Source organism: Amphiura filiformis, chromosome 6 (assembly GCF_039555335.1).
Source record: "Amphiura filiformis chromosome 6, Afil_fr2py, whole genome shotgun sequence".
NCBI lineage: Eukaryota > Metazoa > Echinodermata > Ophiuroidea > Amphilepidida > Amphiuridae > Amphiura > Amphiura filiformis.
Genome location: NC_092633.1, coordinates 65,119,294 through 65,140,982, shown reverse-complemented (window position 1 = coordinate 65,140,982; position 21,689 = coordinate 65,119,294). Strand labels below are relative to the sequence as shown.

Sequence of the window (21,689 nt, the reverse complement as noted above, 5' to 3'; positions counted from 1 at the left end):
AGACAAAATAAAACAAACAAAAACGCATAATATACAAAAAACAATACGATCGTACCAAATTAGTATATAGTAGGCTACAAAACAGTACAAAGTAAAGAAAAGGATAACTAACCCAAACCGAGCCAAAATAGAACTAGAAACGTAACAAAAACAAGCAAAAAGCCATAGGCCTATCCCAAACAAAGAAATTAATTTACCAAACAAAGAAAAGCATAAACAACAGTACACTAATTAAAGGAAAAAACTAAATTGAAAATATAACCAAAAATCCACTCAGACAAAGCTGTAATAAATCCAAAACAAATAAACATTAAACAACATAACAAATTATAGTAAGAACCAAGAACAACAACAAAGCCAAAAAAAACCCCATTACGAAATATAAAAGACGAATATTACAAATTACCCAATAAAGAATTAGAAAACATGCAAAAGTCCAAAAGACTAAAAACGGTACCGTAGGAAACATAAAAACGTAGGCCTATTAAATTTTGATGCACTTTTCGGAAACGCAATACTGAGCTACTATTCTGCCGCTTTAGCTAAATTAGGTGAGGGGGAAATACAACTATACTTCTCAACTTCAAATCACCACAGCACGATCATTAAAAACAATCATCCACCTATATCGCTATTCTCAAGAATACACCAGGACGTGGTCACTAGGCCTATTCTCGTCCATTCAATGGGGCGATTTAATGAATACATCATTGAGAGTACGGTCTGAATACACACACATCCTGTGCGCATCGATCGTATACTATCCACAATGCCATTGTGTTGCATTGCCGCTATAGCTCATTAGGGGCGAGATGGCACGTAGGCGAAATGGCGTGTAGGCGAAATTGCGTGTAGGCGAAGTGCATTGTGGGCGAAGTGTCCTGTATTTTTCATCATCATCATTTTGCAGCTTCGTCTTGTTTTGGTTTTGTACATTGACGTCATCAAAAGGTCAAGTGTACCTAAATTTCTGTGACATATTCAAGACAAAAGCATGAAAATTACAACACAAATTACACGAAAAAATTTATTTTAATTATAATTAGGCCAATTTATATAATATTTTGGGCATTTTTGCTTTAATAGGAATTAGAAAATCATTTTTGTAAAAAAAATCCCACGCCTTTATGTCAAAGGTCAAAGGTCCACTTCTGTTTTCCTTGTTCGGAAAATCGGGCTTATCGATGTTTTCAATCTGTGAACATATATTTTGTAGACTAAATTGGCCTACAAATTGTGCCTTTTTTACAGACATCGGTCTCCAGAAATTACGCTCTAAAGATGGCATGTCAAAACAAGAATATTTTGAGTGTCGTCCGATCCCGACAAAATGGAATTCGAGCGACATATGGACAAAATTCTGTGGCTCAATTTTCGGAGGATGTCGCAGCTTCTTCGATTGTTGACAATAAAGTGAGTCTAAAAAAGTTTCCACTACTAGTTTCCACTGGTAGGCCCTGAATAACAAGATTTTTGATGCTACTATCTGCATATTACTATATCAAGTAGGGAGCTTTCTATTTTCAACAGTCATATTATAACGCAAGAATTCTTGCTTCAAGTTCGGCGATCCTGACTTTTAGACCACCCGAGCTATATAAGGTACAAATTGCAAATTTATCATATTAAACTTTCGCAACAAGGTTAAACATGTTTTCAACTGTGCAAATATACCTTTTATTCCATCGAACAAGCTTTATTTTGTTCCAAAATTCACGTTTTTATAGCTATTTTTCACGTAAAAGAGCTGGTAACAAAACCGGTGATGCCAGCTCCGAAGTTTTCGCGTAGCACAAGCGCTTGATGTACGCTCGTTTTGACGGTAATTTACGCTAGCGTATCATGCATTTTCAAGCACGTTTGACATCGTTTTACTGCGTGGCGCAATTCTGCATTTATTCAAGATGGCGAATTTCTCGAAAAACGTGATGTATTTTACCCGTAATTTCCTCATTACTCAAAGCCCTGCCCTCTTTTACAATATTTTAGCTTCTTGGATATCATCGGAAACATAGATTAGTAATATTAGGTAGGTCACTGTATTTCTTAAGAATTTTTAGATGATTTTTACGATGAAAAAATTGATGTTTTAAGCTTCTTTTCAAAAATTGGTTTTAGCTTTTTAAAAAACGGGTAAAAATTGTTTTTAGCTTGTTGGATATTGTTGCTTAATAGTTTAAAGCTTGACTCCTTAGATGAAACTTTTAGTTTAAGCTTGTTAGAATATTAAACCTTGATGAAATAGTAATATTTGAGCCCTATATAGCGAGGGTGGTCTAAAAGTCAGGATCGCCTCAAGTTCAAGCCTCCTCAATATCCTTTTTTAATTTTTCATGTTTTAGGGCACGCTACGAACGCTAACTTTTAGTTTTCATTTGAAAAAAATTGCCCCGGCCCCGTAAATCATGAAATGTGTAACTTTCAGGGTTAGTTTCAGGATTTTAGGAGTTATGAAGTTACTCCATTTCCGGAGGTTTTGCGCCCGAGCGCAAACCTCCAAAACCGGAGGTTCTGCGTACAACGTGCACAGAAACCCCTCCGTTTTTGGAGGTTTTGCGCATGGACGGCAGTAACTATTATAGTTTTAAATAAACCACCACAGCGTGCACAAAAACTCCAAAATCAGAGTTTTTGCGCCGGTCGCAAAACCTCCGATATTGGAGGATTTGCGCATATAAATTTGCTAACTAATGTTACAATAACTGTTTAAACATGCTAAATCTTACTTCGGTACTTTTAGTATGTACGCAAAAACTCCAAAATCTGAGTTTTTGCGTGGGTCACAAAAACTCGGATTCATTCGCCAAGTGCAGAATTGCGTCACACAGTAAAAAACTATCAAATGCGCTATAAAATTACAGTGAAAATGCACGATAACACTAGCGCAAATTACAGGTACTATTAAAATGAAAGCACATCAAATTTTTGTACTACATGTACACGAAAGTTTTGGCATGTTCGGAGCTTGCATCACCGGTTTTGCATACCCTTACCAAACTTGAATGCATTCGATTTGGCAGCATTGTGGTACAACCACAACCTATATAACCTCAACCATACGGTCACCATGCTTAGGCTAGCTTTTGTTGTCGAATGCATTCCGAATACAAAATAGCATTCAATTTGTTTTCAATATGGACGAAATATTTAAATGAGCTCCGAATGCATTCGAATGCAAAAAGCTAATACCACAATAACTGCATTCTGTCTCCTGCTGCATTTGCATCGATTCGAATGCATTCGAATACAATACGATTGAATGCATTCAAATCAATACAATCGAATGCAACTGGATAATATGGGAAATGATGGAAACTAATGTTTCATGCATAGGCCTATGTAGGAAGATTGAGAGAAATCTTGCCTTGTTTCATGCACACATTTGTTTGATGCTAAGTTAAAAGCTGACCTGGGTGATATTCCGTAACCACCCGGCTATAAGCGCACTCCTTCTTTTTCAAAACGTTCTGGGAACAAGGGTGCACTCAGGTATATAAGCCCAGTACTAAATTTTGGCCAAGTTCTTAAATCAAATCAATGCTTTGCTCTCATAAAAGAACAAATATAAAAAAATATCAGTCGACTCGATAATTAACATTCCACACTTATAATTTTAAGAAATTGACATAGATGATAGAAATTACTGGTACATTGGGCATACACAAATGATAAAAAATGGGGGATAATTGTTCTTATTTTTAAATTCAAGCACTAGCCCTTCTCCGGTTATAAGCCCACCCCTATTTTTGAAGTGAAATCTGCCATCTAGGGGGGTGGGCTTATACCCGAGTGGTTACGGTAATCAAATATAATTGATTGAAAAAATATTTTTAACAATCGCCCTCTTTTACATCAAACATGTCACAAAAAATAAAGAGCAATAAGAATATGAATTTTGGAACAAAATAAAGCTTGTTCAACAAAATAAAAATAAAGCTACATGGTACTGTACATGTTTGCATATATAGCTACATGTATTGGGGCAGTTCCGTACAGTAGTTGTGGACGTATATTTCAGAGACTTTGAGGACCCAGAACTTCTTAATTATTGAGGCTTTTGGATTTTGAACGCTTGTATCTGATAGAAGTATGAAACCTGAATGTTTGATTGCTCCCATTCTCATTTGGCATGACAAGTAACCAAAAAAAATCCCCTGTTATGGATGTATTCACAAAAAGCATACTTTACGAGTTACGGTACTTGAGTTTCAATCACAAGTGTATAGATCTTTGATGGAAATTGATACAGTTTTGCTTGCAACAGGAACCAAGCTGAAGAAAATCAGCAAAGAAAAAAATAAGAACCTTTATCTTTTGTGTTTACTTCTGAACTTCCATTTGCTAATAAACACGGTGCCCGGTGTCATACTTTGATCTATTTCTTGTAGATTTCGATTGCAATGGACTCTAAAGCCTGGGAACCAAGGGAGAACAGTGCCAGTGCATTGATTGATTGGTCACCCCAGGTTAAATAAGAAATAAATAAAATAAAGCGATCAGTGAGCAAATGCAAAGCTACAATGTAGACTTCCCGAGCAACAAAAAAATTGCTTTTTTGGCGATCCTGACCTTCGCTATATAAGGACTAAATTTTAACTTTGTTAAATGTATTGGAAGGACAACAGGGCTTCGATAAATGAGGAAAATTATGCGGCTAAAAACAAGGTAAAAAAACTTTATTAAAAAAAGTGAAAGGGATTTTTATTTGTCTCGAAAAATAATTTTTAAATAATAGGAAATGCAAGAAACATACCTTTATAAAATTAGCATCACTTTCCAGTCACATGAAAAAGTATAGCTTGTTCAATGGAATAAAAGGTTTGTAGTGGAAAACATGTTTAACATTGTTGCGAAAATTTAATATGACATTTTCAATTTTAACCTTTATAGTTCGAGTAGGCTAAAAGTCAGGATCGCCAAAGTTGCTCAATGGTCCTGACTTTACAGACCACCAAAGCTTATGGTTAATTTTGCTAATTTATCAAATGAAACTTTTGCAACAAGATAAAACATATTTTCATTGAATAGTAAAAACATAATTTTTATTTCATGAATGAAAAAAAAGTAAAGTGCATGCCAGCTCTGAATCTTTCGCGTAGCATTAGCGCTTGATATACTCTCGTTTTAAGGGTGATTTATTTGCTGTCGTAGTGCACGTTAGTAACCATTGGTTACTGCTTCAAGCCTGGGCTCATACACCTTGTTCCGAATTTTGATATGCCATAGGCTTTGTGTTGTGATCGTTACGATCAGTGGTTCCTAACAAAGAAAGCGTGATCCAGTTGACCTGGCAACGGCCATATTGTAACGTGCACTACGACAGCGAATTGAGGACATGTTCATACATATGGGGAGTGAAGCTGGTATACTTGATCTGAAGGGTTCTTTTGCTCTAATTTCTTTAGTATAGGAACTAGTATAAGTCTTTCACCTAGTCTATTTAAAAAGAGCACACAGTTCTATGTATTGCATTAGAGTGGATCAGGAGCAACAAAACACATGTAGTCAGCTTGTTAATCTTCTTTTTCATTTTGTGTATTTATCTAATCAGGCATGCTCTCTACCAGGTAGTCTGCGCTCCACTTTTCTCATCGTTTTCAGTCATGACCACACCCTTATGGCTTCTTCTCATGGCAACCATTGTATCTATGTGACACGCCTATCAACAGCCCAGTGTATTCAAACACTGGAAGGTCACCCAAGGACACCATGGTGTGTGACCTTTCACCCTACATCAAATGAAATACTTGCATCGGGTTGTCTTGGTGGAGAAGTTAGAGTCTGGGACTTGCAGGTATGTTCAATTTACAGTTCACATGTTTTTTGAAAGTAACTTTTAAACTTAAAAATAAGTTCTGCACCATTTCATTTTGTGAATTTAATGTCAATCCTGAGGGTCCACTAAAATTGACACTTACTCTGAAACAATATTTAAAGCTTCTTCCATGAATACCAATGTACTGTACGGTACATGAAACAACAAAGTTGTCTACACTTCAGTAATTGTGATAGGTAGCTCACTTGGAATTTAAAAAATAATTATCATGCTCAGTTGTTTGCTTTAACCCCCCGACAGCTCTCCTAACACACAGAGGACTGACCAATGTGTAGCTCATCTTGTTTTCTGAAGTCAAGGAATGACAAAACACTGGATTAAGGCAGCTGTGTACTCTCAGACATGCATGTAGTAAAAGTGCCATAACTTTGTAATTATTAACGCAAGACATATAAAAGTATACATTTTTATAAAGGCATGAATCTTAATATAAATACAGATTTGGTGTAAAAACAACAATTATGAAAAAAAAAACAAAAAAGTGAGTTTTTGGCAATTATTGTTTGGTACATCATAACAAAAAAACACTCTTTCCAAAAATTTTTGTTTTGTTTTTTTCTTAATCTTGAGACACCATTCCAAAAACGTTTTTTTAGTTTTTTGATATTGGCCTTATTTTTGAGATATTGACCATATAAGGCATCAAAATGAACTTTTAAAATTCACAAACGCCTATTTGCACAAAATGATGCCTAAAATCGAAATAGACCAAAATATAAAAAAATGAGAAAACCGTTTCTTAAGTCGATCATGCTTTTTATGATGAGCATAATTGCTTACCTATAGATGCTGTATTTATTGAGTTATCGTGTACCTAAATCGTCATTTTACTAAGAAAATGAACATTGAAATAAAGGCCGTTGAAGTTTAAAGTGGTCATATTTTGCACTTTGATCGAAGCTCACAGGAGAATCTTGCAGTTCTCGTTTTCTACCTTACATTAAGTGAACATCGGGTAAATCCACAGCCCTTTGAGAAGTTTGGGTGAAATCTATTCATATCTTGATGTTTAAATCGGGGGAAAGAACTTGAAAAAATTCACATTTTATCAGCTAAAACGGAGCCATTTGACCGCTAGGTTTTTATGAAATCAGTGCTTCCGCGGTGCTTCCATAAGATGCGCGGCGCATGCAGCTAAGCGTGGCGTATGCGTAGGGTATCTGTGCGTTAACAAATTGCGCGTCTACAAAACGCGATGCGTTGTTATGCGCGTATACCCGATGGTACAACAAAGATTTTCTTTCCTTTTAAATTGCGGAAGCGAGTGAAATAGTGAAATAAAATCCATAAAATAGAGCAGTTGGAGTTAACAAATCTGGATTTTCTTTCCTTGTATGACATAACAAAGTAAATACATTTCAAAAAAGCTCAATTTCGCGAAAGAAACAATGTCTTGAGTACACAGCCGCGTTAAAACTTGTCAATTTGGTAGGGTGTATTTTCTCATGCAGTTTCATCAATATTATGCACATTTAGACGGTACACTAATGGTATGCTTTATGTGTGTGTTGACCTTTACAGGGTAGTAGTGAGGTATGGGTGTCAGAACACTGCACCATGATCGCATCATTGGCTTTCCATCCTCATGATCAAGTTCTTGCCATAGCAACAGACAACCAGATTCTACTGTGGGACTGGAGACAACCGGAACCATTTGCATCTGTGAAGACAACTTCACCATTAGAGAAAGTCAGGTATGATATGTGACACGACCTGGTCCACGGAGGCCAAAGGAGGCATTTTTGAAAATAGCATACTTGGTTTTGAAGTCATGAAGTTTTGTGATGTCTATTTTCTTAATCTATTTTATTGTTTTTTACTCACATTGATATAGCTGTTTCTCAAACACATCTATGCGTCGCCTTTAAACATGTGCGTACTCTAAGCGCTTTGAGCGCCCGTTAGCTACTTGAAGCTACACCTGATGAAATACTCACTGAGGTCACTGCCACATCAGGGTGGAAAATAAGAAGACAAACTGCCAGTAGCAAAAATCATGAGGAAACATCATTGCTTGTTTCATACAGTTACCATGGTTACATACAATTGCACTTCATTTCAGAACATAACAGACAATACTGATTTCTTGTACACAAAATAGTGCAAATAGTCCTTAGGGCCCATATTGAAATACCCTACCACGTTTTCACACAGAAAGAAGGCAGGATTCCCCTCGCTAAGCGCGCGCTTCAGGAAAGGTCAGTCATAAAACGGATGGATTATATGCATCAGTGATAAACCCTGCCCAGAATTTTAACAAAAGAAGGCTAGCACAGGAAAGCTGCAGGATGGCACACACCTTCCTGTGTAAGGGAATTTCAATATGAGCCCATACTAAACTCTGTGAAAAACTGGTACAGTATACTCCTGATGATTACATATGTTTTTTAAGTTGAATTTCTTTCTTTATTTTGATCGTATTTCAGGTTGGTGCGCTTTGATCCTTTGGGCCATTTTGTGCTGACAGGAATCACAAATGTGAATGATGATGATGCAGAGGTAGATGTTGATATATCTACTCCAAGGTTAGTACTAGTTTATGGTTATCTGTCATAATGCCCTAAACCTGTTGTAACATGTCAAATCCAACACAAAGATTTGTGTATGTGTGTGCCCTTTGTAAAAACTGTCAATCTAAGACACACATATGAGAAATTTCTGTGTTAAGTCCGATTCAGACTCCACATCGCTACATCGCGCAATGCTTATTATTATTTTGGTATCATTTTGAAGCTTATTATCTAGTGCTTACATTTTTATTTAAATCTTGAAATGTCAAATGACTTGTTCCTGGTTTTGTCAAAGCGAGTCATGTCCTCAGTCAAATTTGTGAAATGTCAAATTTGTTAAAAAGTTCATAGTGTGGGTGTTATGTTTCAAATGAATGGGCTTGTCTTCCATTGTACAGTGTAAAATCAAAGAGGACATAGACATCCAAGGTTGTAAGTACATGTATGTTTGTGTGTTTAACTGTAAATCAGTTAAATTCAGATTCAGATGTACTTCAAAACCATATTAGAATTATATTTTAATCAAACTAACCCTCATTTTTGCCCACTTCAAATTTCATCATTACAGAGAGTCAACAGTATCTGGCAATAGCACACGTGCGGATTCTTCTAATCAGAGATCGTTATCAGGCACTAGATCAAGACCAATGGACCCTGATAGCTACCCCAACCCATCACAGGCAGACCCACCAGCTCCCCCTCCACCTCCTCCCCCACCACCACCAGCACCTATGGTTTCATTTCAATATGGACTAAGAAGGCCACTGCCCCATAGTTCACCTGCACCTGCACCTGCTCCCGCACCTGCACCTGTATCCAGCACAGCAGGAGGGAGACCAGCCTCACCTGATGCCGCATCCCGTGTCAGTGAAGCCCAGGACTATGCTGCAGCTGTAACCCTATCGGCTCTTGGTTTGCGCAGGGTGCAGAGGCAGTACAGAGCCCAGAGGGAGAACAGAGCACAGAGGGAAAACGATTTGAATCGTATGAGGGGAAGATCATATGCTGCACTTGAGGAGCAAAGGTTAAGAGTTCGTCTACAAAGGTATCTAGGGCACAGAGCAGCTAGTGAAGCAAGAGATAGGGCAGAGAGGTAAGAGGACAATTATTATTTATCCAATACATTAGAACAGGAGGGTGAGAGTTCATAAGGGCAATGCCGGGTTAATCGGTTACAACAATGCTGGACTTTAGATACATACTACTAATGCATGCATGTTCTTCAACTATAGCTTTATTCTCCTCCACCTTCATGGAACACCAGTTGGTTTTCTCTCACTATGTGGAGTGAGTGGATGATCACACTGACGACAGAGGAGGATACAAACTGGTCAGACGGTTACTTTAATTCAATCAAGCATATAATACCTCAGCAATCACCATCATGTACCATCAGTCTTACAACATGATATATTGTATGCCTAACTTATAAACTAAAACTGTGAAAAATGTTAACTAAATGTATTTTTGTACCAAAGTTTTACAACACATGAATGTAGGAACCAAAATGGCTGCTAATGGCGCCTATTATCTAGACGTAGGATACAAATTCTTAAATTCCAGTCGTCTTTCCCATAATTTCCTTTACATAATAGAATACTGCATTACCGTCAGCGCTGAAACAAAATTTACCAATTGTTATAAATTTTCCAATGACTTTTACACACAAATTTGATATTGCTAACACAAGGATCACTTGCGTAGGACGGCCTCTCGATATGCGGTGCTGGGGTAATTACATTCTGTACATGCAGTAAATCAGCTGCTCTGTTCTGTTATATGCAGTCGTATATGTTTGCCTGCAATGGTACAGTGGCTACAAAATGGCTAGTGCAAGATTGCGATCGGCGTTCATAAAAAACTTATAAAGAAAAGGGGAAGAAAAACACATTCACATAGTTCAAAAAGTAAAAAAAGAAAATGCATAGCACTTACGGTTTTTAAACAAAGGAAGCTCAGTCATAACTTTCTCTTAATATGGCCTTATGGATTTTTGTTTTTTATTATGTAGAGAGGAACAATCAAGTAGAGGCAGAAGAGGCGAGGAACAGTCGAGTAGAGGCAGGCGAGACGAACAATCGAGTAGAGGGCAGGCGAGATGAGGAACAATTAAGTAGAGGCAGGCGAGAGGGCGAACAATTGAGTAGAGCCAGGCGAGATGAGGAACAATTAAATGCAAACAGACGAGACGAGGAACAATTAAGGCGAAATAGACGAGAGGAGGAACAGTCCAGTAGTGGTGGACGAGATGAGGAACAATCCAGTAGAGGCAGACAAGGGGAGGAACAATCAAGTAGAAGAGATGAACCCTTTTATTTATGGACCAATGTAACACCAGAGCAAGATAGTTCAAGAACTAGCAGAGAAAATGAGGATGGTGCGGCAAGAAGAACAGGAGCAGAGACAACATCAAGATTTTCGGATTCAGAAGCAGAATCTGTTAATGCTCCATCCAACCCATCAAGTACAACTACTTCATCAGGTGTTACAGCTAACACTTCTACTTTTAGTGCAAATGCCAATCCTACCGAGTCAATTGGAAGGCCTGCATGTAGAGCTCGTTTTGTTGTTTCTTCTTCTGCACCTGGATCCGATGGCCGTAGCTCTTTTGAGTTTTACAGGCGCGGTAGACACAATCCATGGGCCCGTAGCTATGAAGAACAGAGGTTAGAAGATCGACGCAACATGATGCAGCGAAGGGCAGATTCTGCGCAAGTAACTCCAGCGAGTGCCAGCAGGTGTACCCCTAGACAGACAAATGAAAGTCGGTCAGATAGAACAGAAGCTACTGGTCTGATTAATTTTAGGAGACAGCACCGATCTGCTTGGGAAGCAGGTCATGCTTCTCACTGGCGTAGGATTGAAACTCGTCAATCTGTCAATCCAGAAATCATACCTGCCAGTGCTGCACATACGGCTCATCTTGGGAGAGTGCCGGATACACCTCCACCAACAGCTAGTGAAAGTAATGACCCTAACACACAAGAAGCAGCTAGTACATCGAGTGCGGGCGGAGACAGAAGTATGGAAACAGAAGTAGCAGAGAGCAGCAGACCAACTCTGTTAATGGCCTCACCTTGTCCAAATATACCACCAGTTGCCTCACCTTCAGGTATGTGCAGATGATAAATTGGGACTAAAATATTGCTCAAATTGTTTTGTAGCTCTGATAAAAACTTCCATTGATAAATAATTATAACATAATGCAACCTGGTCTTTCAAAGTCAGAAACTTGTGAGCAGAAGTTGCAGTTGAAGCAAGGTCAAATTAAGCAAGGTGGTAGGAGAAGGAACATACATGTAGCATCAATGTTTCACAACCAAATTTAATCCTTAATAAATATGTAATTTTACTTTATCAATATGTTTTTGGATGTGTGTTCTCTTAAAGCCTTCTGACATTTTCTCATATTTGAAATCCCAGATTTTAAAATTCTATGAGCTTGTTTAGCAATTCTAATTCTAAAATAAAGAATCATTGTAAATTTTCAAAGATTTAATTTAACATGATTTTGACAGAAAGGGTCTTACCCACATTATATTGTAAATTAAATCACCTTAAATATTTTGTATTTCTTGTTCTGTAGCCCTGCCACCATCATCCTACAGTCCTCACTCAAGCCCTCACTCAAGTCCTCATGCTCGTAGGACAATACCTGCCTTATTACATCATGGCCATGCCAGGAGGCATATATACCACATGGGACAGGACAGGTCTCTAAGAAGAGAAAGAGAAGAGAGTGGTCCCTCCGGTGGTCCAGAGACTAGAAGAGCAAGAGTGTCACGCTATACTTTTGGTAGAACATCACTTGGGTAAGTACATTCTAATGGAAGGAAGTTAGCTTTCAAAAGATATTTTATACAACCTAACCTTCTATTTTTGGTCATGATGGGACCACAGAATTAAAACCAGAGAACCAGGACTCGACCGCCATCTTGATACAGGCATGGAGCAAAAATTGGGGGTATTCGGTTTCCCTCGGAATGCGCTCAAGGCATTCGTTTTCATGCAAACACGCCATGGATGATGGGCATGTTTGAGAGACACACTTTATGCGACCTATACGCGATTACCAAGACGCTTCATATGAGACGCAGAATTGTTTTCGTTCGTCTACGTGCACCGTCTGCAAGGACCCGAATACCCCCAATTTTCTCCCCATAGCTAACAGCGTGATTGTACGTGGCGGTATAGGGAGTCCAGGTTCTCCTTCTCTAATTCTGTGGATGGGACCCAGCTTTGGCCAGATAAGTGAAAATTTTCGATAGTGAATTATGTGTAATTCTGCATTAACTGTCCCGTCCCAAGTACTATAATTGGGACAACAAAAATTTTCTCAACTTGTTATAACTTGAAAAATGGTATATATATGGTCATTTTCACGGTAAAGGGTGTAACTTTTGATTTTTAGGGTCAAAATTTCAAACCACTTAAATATGTTTCTGTTTACTGTAATCATGCATAGAAGCAACTTAAATTCCAGTAAAATAGTGTTTCAAGGCTTAAACCTTTTTATTTCTGATAAAAAATTTGACATTTCCATAACATTTTGGTTAAAATCTAAGAAAAAATGTATTTTACATAAGCTCAGAAAATTATGACATGAAAGCTGGAATACATGTGAAATCCCATTCCAAAGTAAGTCAACAGATATAAGTTAAATTTTATACCATGTTTTGCTATGTTTGTAATTGCAATTTTGAAAAATTTTAACATTAAGGGTCATTTGCAATGGAAATTTCCCAACCTTAAACATATTTTTTAAGTTTTAATTGGGTTCCTAAAATAATTTAAATGTCTAACTTCATGTACAAATACTACTTGATGAAAGGAACCTCCCAGCCAAGTTTCACAGAAATTGGAGTTATTTTTTAGAATTGGCAATTCAAGCGATTTGTGTTTCGGAGGCTTCAGTTAACAACACAGGTGATCATAAAAGTAAAATATTTGGCTAACTACTACAAGTTGACATGAAAAAATAGGTAAAAAATATCACAATTACCAATTTTCATGCTTTGCTTCTAAGTATTGAATTTCAGTTGTGACAAAAATTTAATTATCACAGCAAGTCATTTTTTTTGTTTCGGAGGCTTCATGTTTACAATGGTTAAACATGGCAGAAGTAGTTTTTTTGAAAACAACACTGTTGGGATCATCTAAGCTGTTATTTTCTTGTGTGTATTGAATCAATGATTCTATGCGGCAGATATTGCAGATTTATAACATGATAATTTTTTCACCCATTTGTTAAGTATGGTGTTATTTGCATGTGAAGCCTCCGAAGCGGGCTTTCTTGGATATCAGTATATTTTTCAAGCATTAACCATAATATCAATTTTTTTTAAAATTTATGACATTCTGCACATATCATGCAACAATTACAATGCAGATATCAATATGGAACATACCAATTTAGATATGCATAGATGATAATTAAGTTTACTGTTGTTTCGGAGGCTTCGTTTGTTTCGGAGGCTTCAATTGTTAACGGAAAGTTTGTATTGGGTCCCATTTTCAAACGGTGATATATATCTCCCTGATTTAAAAACAAGTGACTTGAGGATCTACTTTGCTACATTTTGATAAATAGATTGGATGAGCTCTTTTATTTATATTTGCCCAAGCTTGCTGAACAGTTTGTTTCGGAGGCTCAAAAAAGTTAACGGAAAATCGGCTCTTTGAAGTCAAGATTTTATAAAAATTTTAAAAGCTTGCAAATCAACTAATTTTTGTTACCCATTTCAAGTTAAGATATCAACTGTTATGAATCAAGAAGAAGTGAAGAAATAACCAAGAATTATGAACCAAAGCTATACCCACAAAGTTTGTTAACAATTGTTAACGGAAAATGAAGCCTCGAAACGACAAATATCGAAGTCCGGTTCTCAAAAATACAGGGCTGTTCACAATTAAATCTAATGTGGCAGTGTTTACTGAACATATGACCGTACTGTCAGGATAAGAAAAATTATCCATGAACTAACTGAAGAAAACACAGGGTTTTACAAAAATGTTACTGTTTTTACAGTTTTCAAAATGGCAATATTAGGTACATTTAAGCCTGCTAAAACTGAACGCAGTAACTCCCGAAGATGATTATGCTACCCAAGGTAGCTGCTAACTAGATGACTTATGTGGCCAAAAATCATGGAATTCTGTGGCTTTATTAGAAAACTACGGATCAAAATGTTAAAAATCCAAAGTTACACCCTTTACCGTGAAAATGACCATATGAGTGCTGTATAGATATGTCATTGTAAATGCTTCAGCCCAAAGATTTACAGCTCGATAACAAAGAGATTGTATTAATGAAGTCCCGATAAGAGAAGATGGATTGTATTTAAAATCCAATTCAAAACCTTGCGAAAACCGGTTGAAGCATATGGATCCTCTTCTTAATGCAAAGAAATTTCACTTAGCTAACTTGAAGCAGTGCAATAAAGTTTTCTGCACAAATATGACCCAAGTGGTCAAATAACGACAGCAAAAACAAAAGAAGAAATGAAAATTTCCTCCAGCTTTAAAACATTTTCTTTTTCCATAAATTAAATTGTGTAGAATTATGGGCCCTTTGTAAGACCCTGAATAATTCTGGTGAATTTTAGTCGTCACAACTCATTAATGTGTGCAAGAATAAGCATACATGCCCACATTTTGTAATGATGTAGCTAGGACTAAGAATATACTTGTATATTTTCCAGACGTCGTACTTCACAAGCTGCCCTTCACCGTCACTACGCAAGACATGGTAGTAGTATATTTGATGAAGAGAATAGACCACCGTCATCATCTATTCATCAGTATATCAACAGGGCTATAGCAAGTAAGTCATGATAATTAATAATCTAACATTGAATAAAATGACATTTGTGGCATTAATTTGTAAAGATAGTGTCATACCCACCAGTCACTATCCATGCAGTGATTTTTGATGCAAACATTGTGCCATGCAGCCCATGCTACATGTAATGTACAACCAATACATTGGGCTATTCCAGTTGAAATCTGAATGCCCTATGGAAAACATTGCCATAATATTCAACACAGAAGACCTGTGTAGATTTCAAATGGAGTCACCTAGTCAATTACCCCAGTTGAAATTCACACTCCCTGTGTGGAAAATTAAGGTCATATTTTCCATAGGGAATGTGTGGATTTCAAAGCAGTGAAGTGCACAGTAACAATGTGAGCATAGGCGTCATAGTATCATAGGTCTACCTGCAAAGGCTTGTGGGATTTACTGAAAAAGTCAATTGATGTTGTACCTTATCAGCAGGGACAAGCGATTTGCGCGGAACTTTTTTCCGCGCAATTTGGCTATTTTTTTCCTATGGGCAGGGATACATGATTTGCACTGAAAAAAAAATGCCGCGCAATTTGCAATTTTTTTCCGCACAAATCGCCTGTCCCTGCTTATCAGTAGCTGATTATGAACTTTAATTTGAACAGGTATTTGTTGTCAGTTTTTCAGTGTTACACATTGATAAACTGGTCAGAGACTGCATATGATCACTTTTTAAATCATGGGATCTGGAGCTGCAAATATGTCAACTTCTGCTGAAGTTTAGAACCTTTTTAAGTTAGGCTTGAAATAGGAAAAGTATACATGGCTTTTATAATTTGATCTCAACCTTCGATTTCTTATAGATGCCTTTGCTGGCAGAGGAGAGACAGCAGTTGCTAACAACATTGGTAACACTACATATCGTCTTCAGTGGTGGAATTTCCAAGACTTCCAACTGCCAGACATAAGTAGAGGTATGTTGTTTGTTATCCTTTGCATCATGATACACTTGCTTTATTATTGATTGCATAAGGCTGACAAGAAACAGTATAATTGAAATTTCATTTGAATGAACACAGCTGCCAACAGCATGACGATGGTCCGCGTACACTGTGATGAATGCCCGCATGTGCGTAACTCAGAATTGAATCCAACCATGCCAACTTGCTTGTCATTGGTTAGTATTTCAAATGAAATTTTGAACACGGAATAATCCAGTGGCTCCTAAGGTTTGTGGATGCAAGTCACAGGCTACCACAGCTCTGAATAATATAGTCGTTAGACATAAATTAAACTTCCTTATGTACTATGAAATATTCGCTATATAGTGTCTATTGTATAGTATACAAATATTAACTGTCTATGAGTGTGATGGTGAAATATAATCACGAGTGAAAGATGGATTGTTCCATTCCACGAGCCGGGCAGCGAGTGGAATGGAACAATACATCTTTCACCTCGTGATTATATTTCGACCATTGCACTCATTGAAGACAGTTAATATTTGTTTTATATCACTTGTACATAAATTATATTACTAAAATACTATTTAAGGTAGGAAATACAATTTTTCATCAACATAACACCATATTTTGCCATGATATACTTCACATTTTGGGGTCCACCCCATAACTAAATCGGCGAGTCTAAGAGTCAGCGCACGGCTTGGCGCAGTACTATGATGGTAAAAAACTATCACACGGAGAGGCTGATGGTAAAAATGATAAATGGTAATCAACCAATGAACTATCTAGAATGTATGTATGAGTGATATAATAACACTTACCATAATGCCCACGTTGGTGACAGTTAGCAGAATTTGGTACTGTTAACTTATCAACCTCATCTAAAACAATGAAGCTATTATAAAATTGAGGTCAACCATTATAATAAGAGAGCAACACAAATAGGGTTGGTAGCAGTTTGGTTAGCAAATTTTGTATGGCTGATATGCCATGGCTTGATATATTAAATATGAAGCCACAGTTGGAACAGTTATGTGTACATTACACAGGTTACAATGATCCAAGATGCATGTTTTAATAATGATATTTGTTTGTTCTTTTAACAGCTGAAATCAACGTAGTAGTACCCCATTGTAAGCTACACAATGATGCAAGTTGTGACATTGCACAAGATGGTAGCCTCCTAGCTGTGTTTGTACCAAGTCCTCTTGGTTTCCCTGATGATGGAGAGTTGGCCATATATTCACTACAAGAACATAATTTTGGAGATGTAATGTACACAAAGAGTTTTGGTAAGTATAAAGTTGGCAAGTTGGCCCGCCTGGATTTGATAGTTTGGATGTTGATTTTGCATTTTATAACATGCTTCTTCATATTATGCAATTATAGCAATTAAAGTGGTGTATCACTTGCAAATTGTGATTTGTATGACTTGTCATGAGTTTAGGCAGTGTACCGGTTTGAGTACTTCTCATTTCTGTTGATGTATAATTTGTTAAACGTTATGTAATCCACATTTATTGTGTGTCTGTGAATGGTGAATGCAACATGATTAAAAAGTCTTTGAATCTTGATCATATGGTACAATGATGGTGTTATTGTTTTACAAAACTAATAGAGACTTGAGAGAGAAATAAATATGAGAAGCATCATGTCAAAAGTCTGTTTGGATGTCTGGTATGGCTCACCGTAAACTAGCATGATGGCCAGTGTTCAAAAGCCGACCTACTTCAGTCTTTGACAAGAGCTTGCCAATCTTACTGATATTATACTGCATCCATGTCTTAAGTTGAGAGAGAAATGTGAAGTGTTTTTCTGTAGTCAAAAAACAACAAAACCTTCTTTTCCAAGAAATTTAAAAATGTGGGTTAAATTTGTTTGTACAGTAAAAGCTTTCTTATATTCAGGAACTAAATTATCTCACTGCTTCTGTGATGTTCTATATCCGTTATTGTTTTCATGTAGGGCCCAATGCAATAACTGTTAGTCTATCTCCGTTGGGTGGTTATGTCATGGTGGGATTGGCAGCAAGAAAACTTCACTGGAGTGCATCAACTAAACAGGTAAGAAACAGTCATCTCCAGTTTATATGCATTTTCTAATGGTGTGTGTGAATTGTCAAGAGCCAGTGCTTTAGCATGACAATTTTGGTTTAAAAAAATGCAAGAAAGTCACATTTTTAGGTTGTTCGAAAGAAAAGACCTTATGGCATCATGATTCATGAGTTGAATATCCGTCAGTGTGTCTGTCTGTCAACAATTCCGTCAACAATATGTAAGGCTTTCGATTAAACTTGGGTCTCATATCAGCAGTTCAATTCCTATTGTAATCAGTATGTATAAATGTGGTTTCTCACACCCTTGTGTATGTGACAATTTGATTATTATAATCTGCAGAGCTTTCATTTCACCCTTTTTAAGATCTGTGAGCCCTCAAATTTTCTCTGTGGAGAAAAATGTTGGAAAAATTCACCTTGTTTCACCAAGATGAAACTTCACCTAGTTTGGAACTATTTATTATGAGGTCTCTGGACTTCTGACAAGACTTCGGTGGATTAAAATAATTCCACAATTCCAAATAGGAGCTAAAAAATATCAACCTGTCAATATAGAAATGGTCTTACTGATGCCCTCTTATATTTCATCTTTCCCAACTCATTTTTTTCCCCTCAGTTGATGGCTCAGATCTTCCGTTTAGCCAGACCAGGAACAGATGACTCACTAGTACATATAATGGACGTCAACCATCCTAGTGAATCTGATCAAAGAATACAGATTAGTGTGAATATAGCTAAGTGGTTACCCCAACCAGGTAGAGGATTTGTGTATGGGACTAGTAGAGGACATCTTAGAATATGTACACCAAGGTAAGGGAATAATGTCATAAGCACAACCTGATGCCTGGTAACACTAGTGTAAAAATAATATTATAATTGAAGACAGAGATAAAAAAAGACTAGTTTGCGTCTGACGTCACTGTCAATCAAATTCCCTACGATCCTTGATTGGTTAATAGCGCGCAAAAGGAAGGACGATTTATCTGGTACCGATGGGAGAAAAGGAATAGCAGAACATGACGAAAAATTATGTACTTTTACAAGGCAAAAAGCAACTTTTCTAGGCATTGTTGACATGGTGCCTACGGTTTGTATGTTAGAAGGTGCAAAATTAACATTAAGGCACCCGGTTTTACTGCAACGTTCAGCAACTCATATCATCATGACATTTGTAAACAAACCGTGCTTGAGTTTGATTGACAGATGACGTCAGACGCAAACTAGTCTTTTTATCGCTGTCTTCCAGTATAGGCACTGTGTTCCATCTAAGGGAACAAACCAAAACTTTGATGATTTCCTATAAAAGAAAGTCTTCATTGGGGAGGGGTACAACTGTTATAGTAGCCAACTTGTACATTTTCTACATGTACAAAATGGTATTGCAATTCACATAAAACAAAAGAGAATTGTAGAACAACTGACATTGCAACTCCATTTATGGAAGGTTTTTGTGTAATAACATTGATAAATGATGGGTTTCTGTCTATATGGGTATGTGCATGTTTGTGTCTCAAGGCGTGTTTGTATGTATATGTGATATTGATAGTTCTATTATTATTTTACAACATTTGTCTTAAGCTGCTCCGCATGGGATTTAAAGGTTTAAGAATTTATTTTTGTATGGACGGAATATGATATACTAATAAATTTGTTTTCATATTTGAAGGTACATGCCTTGTGATGAAGCTGAGGATGGGGCACAGAGTGATGCAGACACGGAGAGCTCAGATGATGAAATCACTAGGCGTATCAATCTTGCACGCAGGAGGCGCAGCTACCAAGAGCTGAGATCGCTAGCCTTGTCATCAGTCTCATCAGCTGGCTCTATTCCTGAAAGACGTGCACGTGGTACACAAACAGCACGCCGCATCCAATTCAGCATTGCCACACAAACTGATGATGTAGGCACACATCATACCAGTGCACAGAGTTCTACTGGAGAGGGGAGGGAAGGAAGCGGATCCAATACACCGGACACACAAAGTACTAGTAGTGGTAGCTCTGGATCTTTAAACCTTCCCAGCACTAGCAGTAGAAGTGTTGGGCATCCAGATATTCCCACCGTGAGCAGTAGTAGTGCTGGGCACTTTGATCTTCCAAGCACTAGTAGTAGAAGTGTTGGCCACCCAGAACTACCCAGCACAAGTAGTGTAGAGCACTCGGATATGCTCAGCAGCTCTAGCAATATAAGTAGTAGGAACCTGGACATTCCTACAAGTAGTACCACTGTTGAACCTTCAGACATTTCTGTCATTAGCATTGGGCAACCAAGCACATCTGTTACTAACACCACTGTTGAACATTCAGACATTTCTGTCATTAGCATTGAGCAACCAGACACGTCTGTTACTAGCAGGAGAGATTGTGGGCGCTCTGATATTCCCAGCACTAGCAATAGTAACACTGATCATGACAGAATAAGTGATGATGATAATTTAATCTCTGTTGACAGAGACACAAGCACTCCGATAATTGGAGAGGATATCACAATAACAATGCCAGATGAGTCAGCAATGAGTGAATGAATGAATCGTCCATCCTTTGAATCGGTCTGATATAATAGTAGTGCAGAATATTGAAGCAACTGTTACACTGTTTGACTTTGCACAGCTAAATATCACAAAATGCAGGTGGCCATATTATTTGTGAAGTCCAAAATGGGTTGTATTAGAGCAGGCATTCTCAAATAGTTGCGCGTCGCCACTTGTGGCATGTGGCAGGGCTACAAGTGGCACGCGACCTCATTATAAAAAAATTAGAAGAAATAATGATAATAAAATTTTAAAATGTAACAAAAATATAAAATAAGGATCAAACTCACAAGTTTTACTAAAATATCACTCACTCTGACTCTGCAATCAGTATAATACATGTAATACCATTGTTATGATTTATTGGAGATATGTGTTCGGTTGACAGAGTCACTAAAATTACTTTCTTTTGAGTTTATCATTATGAAATATAATTATAACTATTTAAATATGAAACTTGTACAAAGAAATGCCATGAGAGCCCCTCCCATGGCCTTCCATGTCCAGGAGCTCTGCCCCTGAACCCCTGCTGATGTTCGCCCTTGGACCCCACACACCCACCCATTACACGTTGCACTTGCTCACAGTGTATAGTGGCACTTCAGGCTCATATCATTTCAGACAGTGCCACTTCAGGATATCCATTTGAGAATGCCTGTATGATCCAGACAACATATTACACTATCTTTTCATGTCACTCTCAGAGGACAACATAATCTCTGGATTATTTTGCCATGCACATTGGAGAAAATTTGTAATTGTGTGCTTGTTTGTGTTCTACATGTTATGGGTTGTGGTGATGGTGCACAGTAGCCTACTACTGCACACAATTTTTAAAAATGTGACCCGCTCTGACAAAACCAGGAACAAGTCACATTTTTGACATTTCATGATTTGAATACAAATGTAAGCACTAGACAATAGGCTTTAAAATGATACCAAAATTATATAAATAGCATCAATACTTTTCAAGATATGGATAATTTTGTAAATGATACCTTGATATT

The 21,689-nt window shown here is 37.4% G+C and overlaps 2 protein-coding genes across 2 annotated transcripts; both read left to right on the top strand.

Annotated features, from left to right (window-relative positions):
• Positions 1 to 1,173: 1,173 nt before the first annotated feature.
• On the top strand, positions 1,174 to 10,469 carry LOC140155832 (activating molecule in BECN1-regulated autophagy protein 1B-like). Its single transcript, XM_072178817.1, has 6 exons — positions 1,174 to 1,413; positions 5,552 to 5,794; positions 7,358 to 7,530; positions 8,263 to 8,361; positions 8,915 to 9,439; positions 10,358 to 10,469. The coding sequence occupies exons 1-6, from the start codon at positions 1,282 to 1,284 to the stop codon at positions 10,446 to 10,448; spliced, it is 1,263 nt and encodes a 420-aa protein (XP_072034918.1). The 5' UTR covers positions 1,174 to 1,281; the 3' UTR covers positions 10,449 to 10,469.
• LOC140155831 (uncharacterized) lies at positions 10,447 to 21,387 on the top strand. The gene is made up of 8 exons (XM_072178816.1): positions 10,447 to 11,458; positions 11,933 to 12,158; positions 15,048 to 15,169; positions 15,994 to 16,104; positions 17,202 to 17,387; positions 18,061 to 18,158; positions 18,768 to 18,961; positions 19,818 to 21,387. Exons 1-8 carry the CDS (start codon positions 11,032 to 11,034, stop codon positions 20,674 to 20,676), a joined length of 2,223 nt encoding a protein of 740 aa, XP_072034917.1. The 5' UTR covers positions 10,447 to 11,031; the 3' UTR covers positions 20,677 to 21,387.
• Positions 21,388 to 21,689: the final 302 nt, after the last annotated feature.

Coding starts and splice junctions, on each gene's coding strand:
- LOC140155832 (XM_072178817.1), top strand. CDS start 1,282: ATGGCATGTCAAAACAAGAATATTTTGAGTGTCGTCCGATCCCGACAA. Junction 8,362..8,914: donor GTTGATATATCTACTCCAAG/GTTAGTACTAGT, acceptor TCATCATTACAG/AGAGTCAACAGTATCTGGCA. Junction 9,440..10,357: donor GCAAGAGATAGGGCAGAGAG/GTAAGAGGACAA, acceptor TTTATTATGTAG/AGAGGAACAATCAAGTAGAG.
- LOC140155831 (XM_072178816.1), top strand. CDS start 11,032: ATGATGCAGCGAAGGGCAGATTCTGCGCAAGTAACTCCAGCGAGTGCC. Junction 12,159..15,047: donor TTTGGTAGAACATCACTTGG/GTAAGTACATTC, acceptor TATATTTTCCAG/ACGTCGTACTTCACAAGCTG. Junction 18,962..19,817: donor CTTAGAATATGTACACCAAG/GTAAGGGAATAA, acceptor TCATATTTGAAG/GTACATGCCTTGTGATGAAG.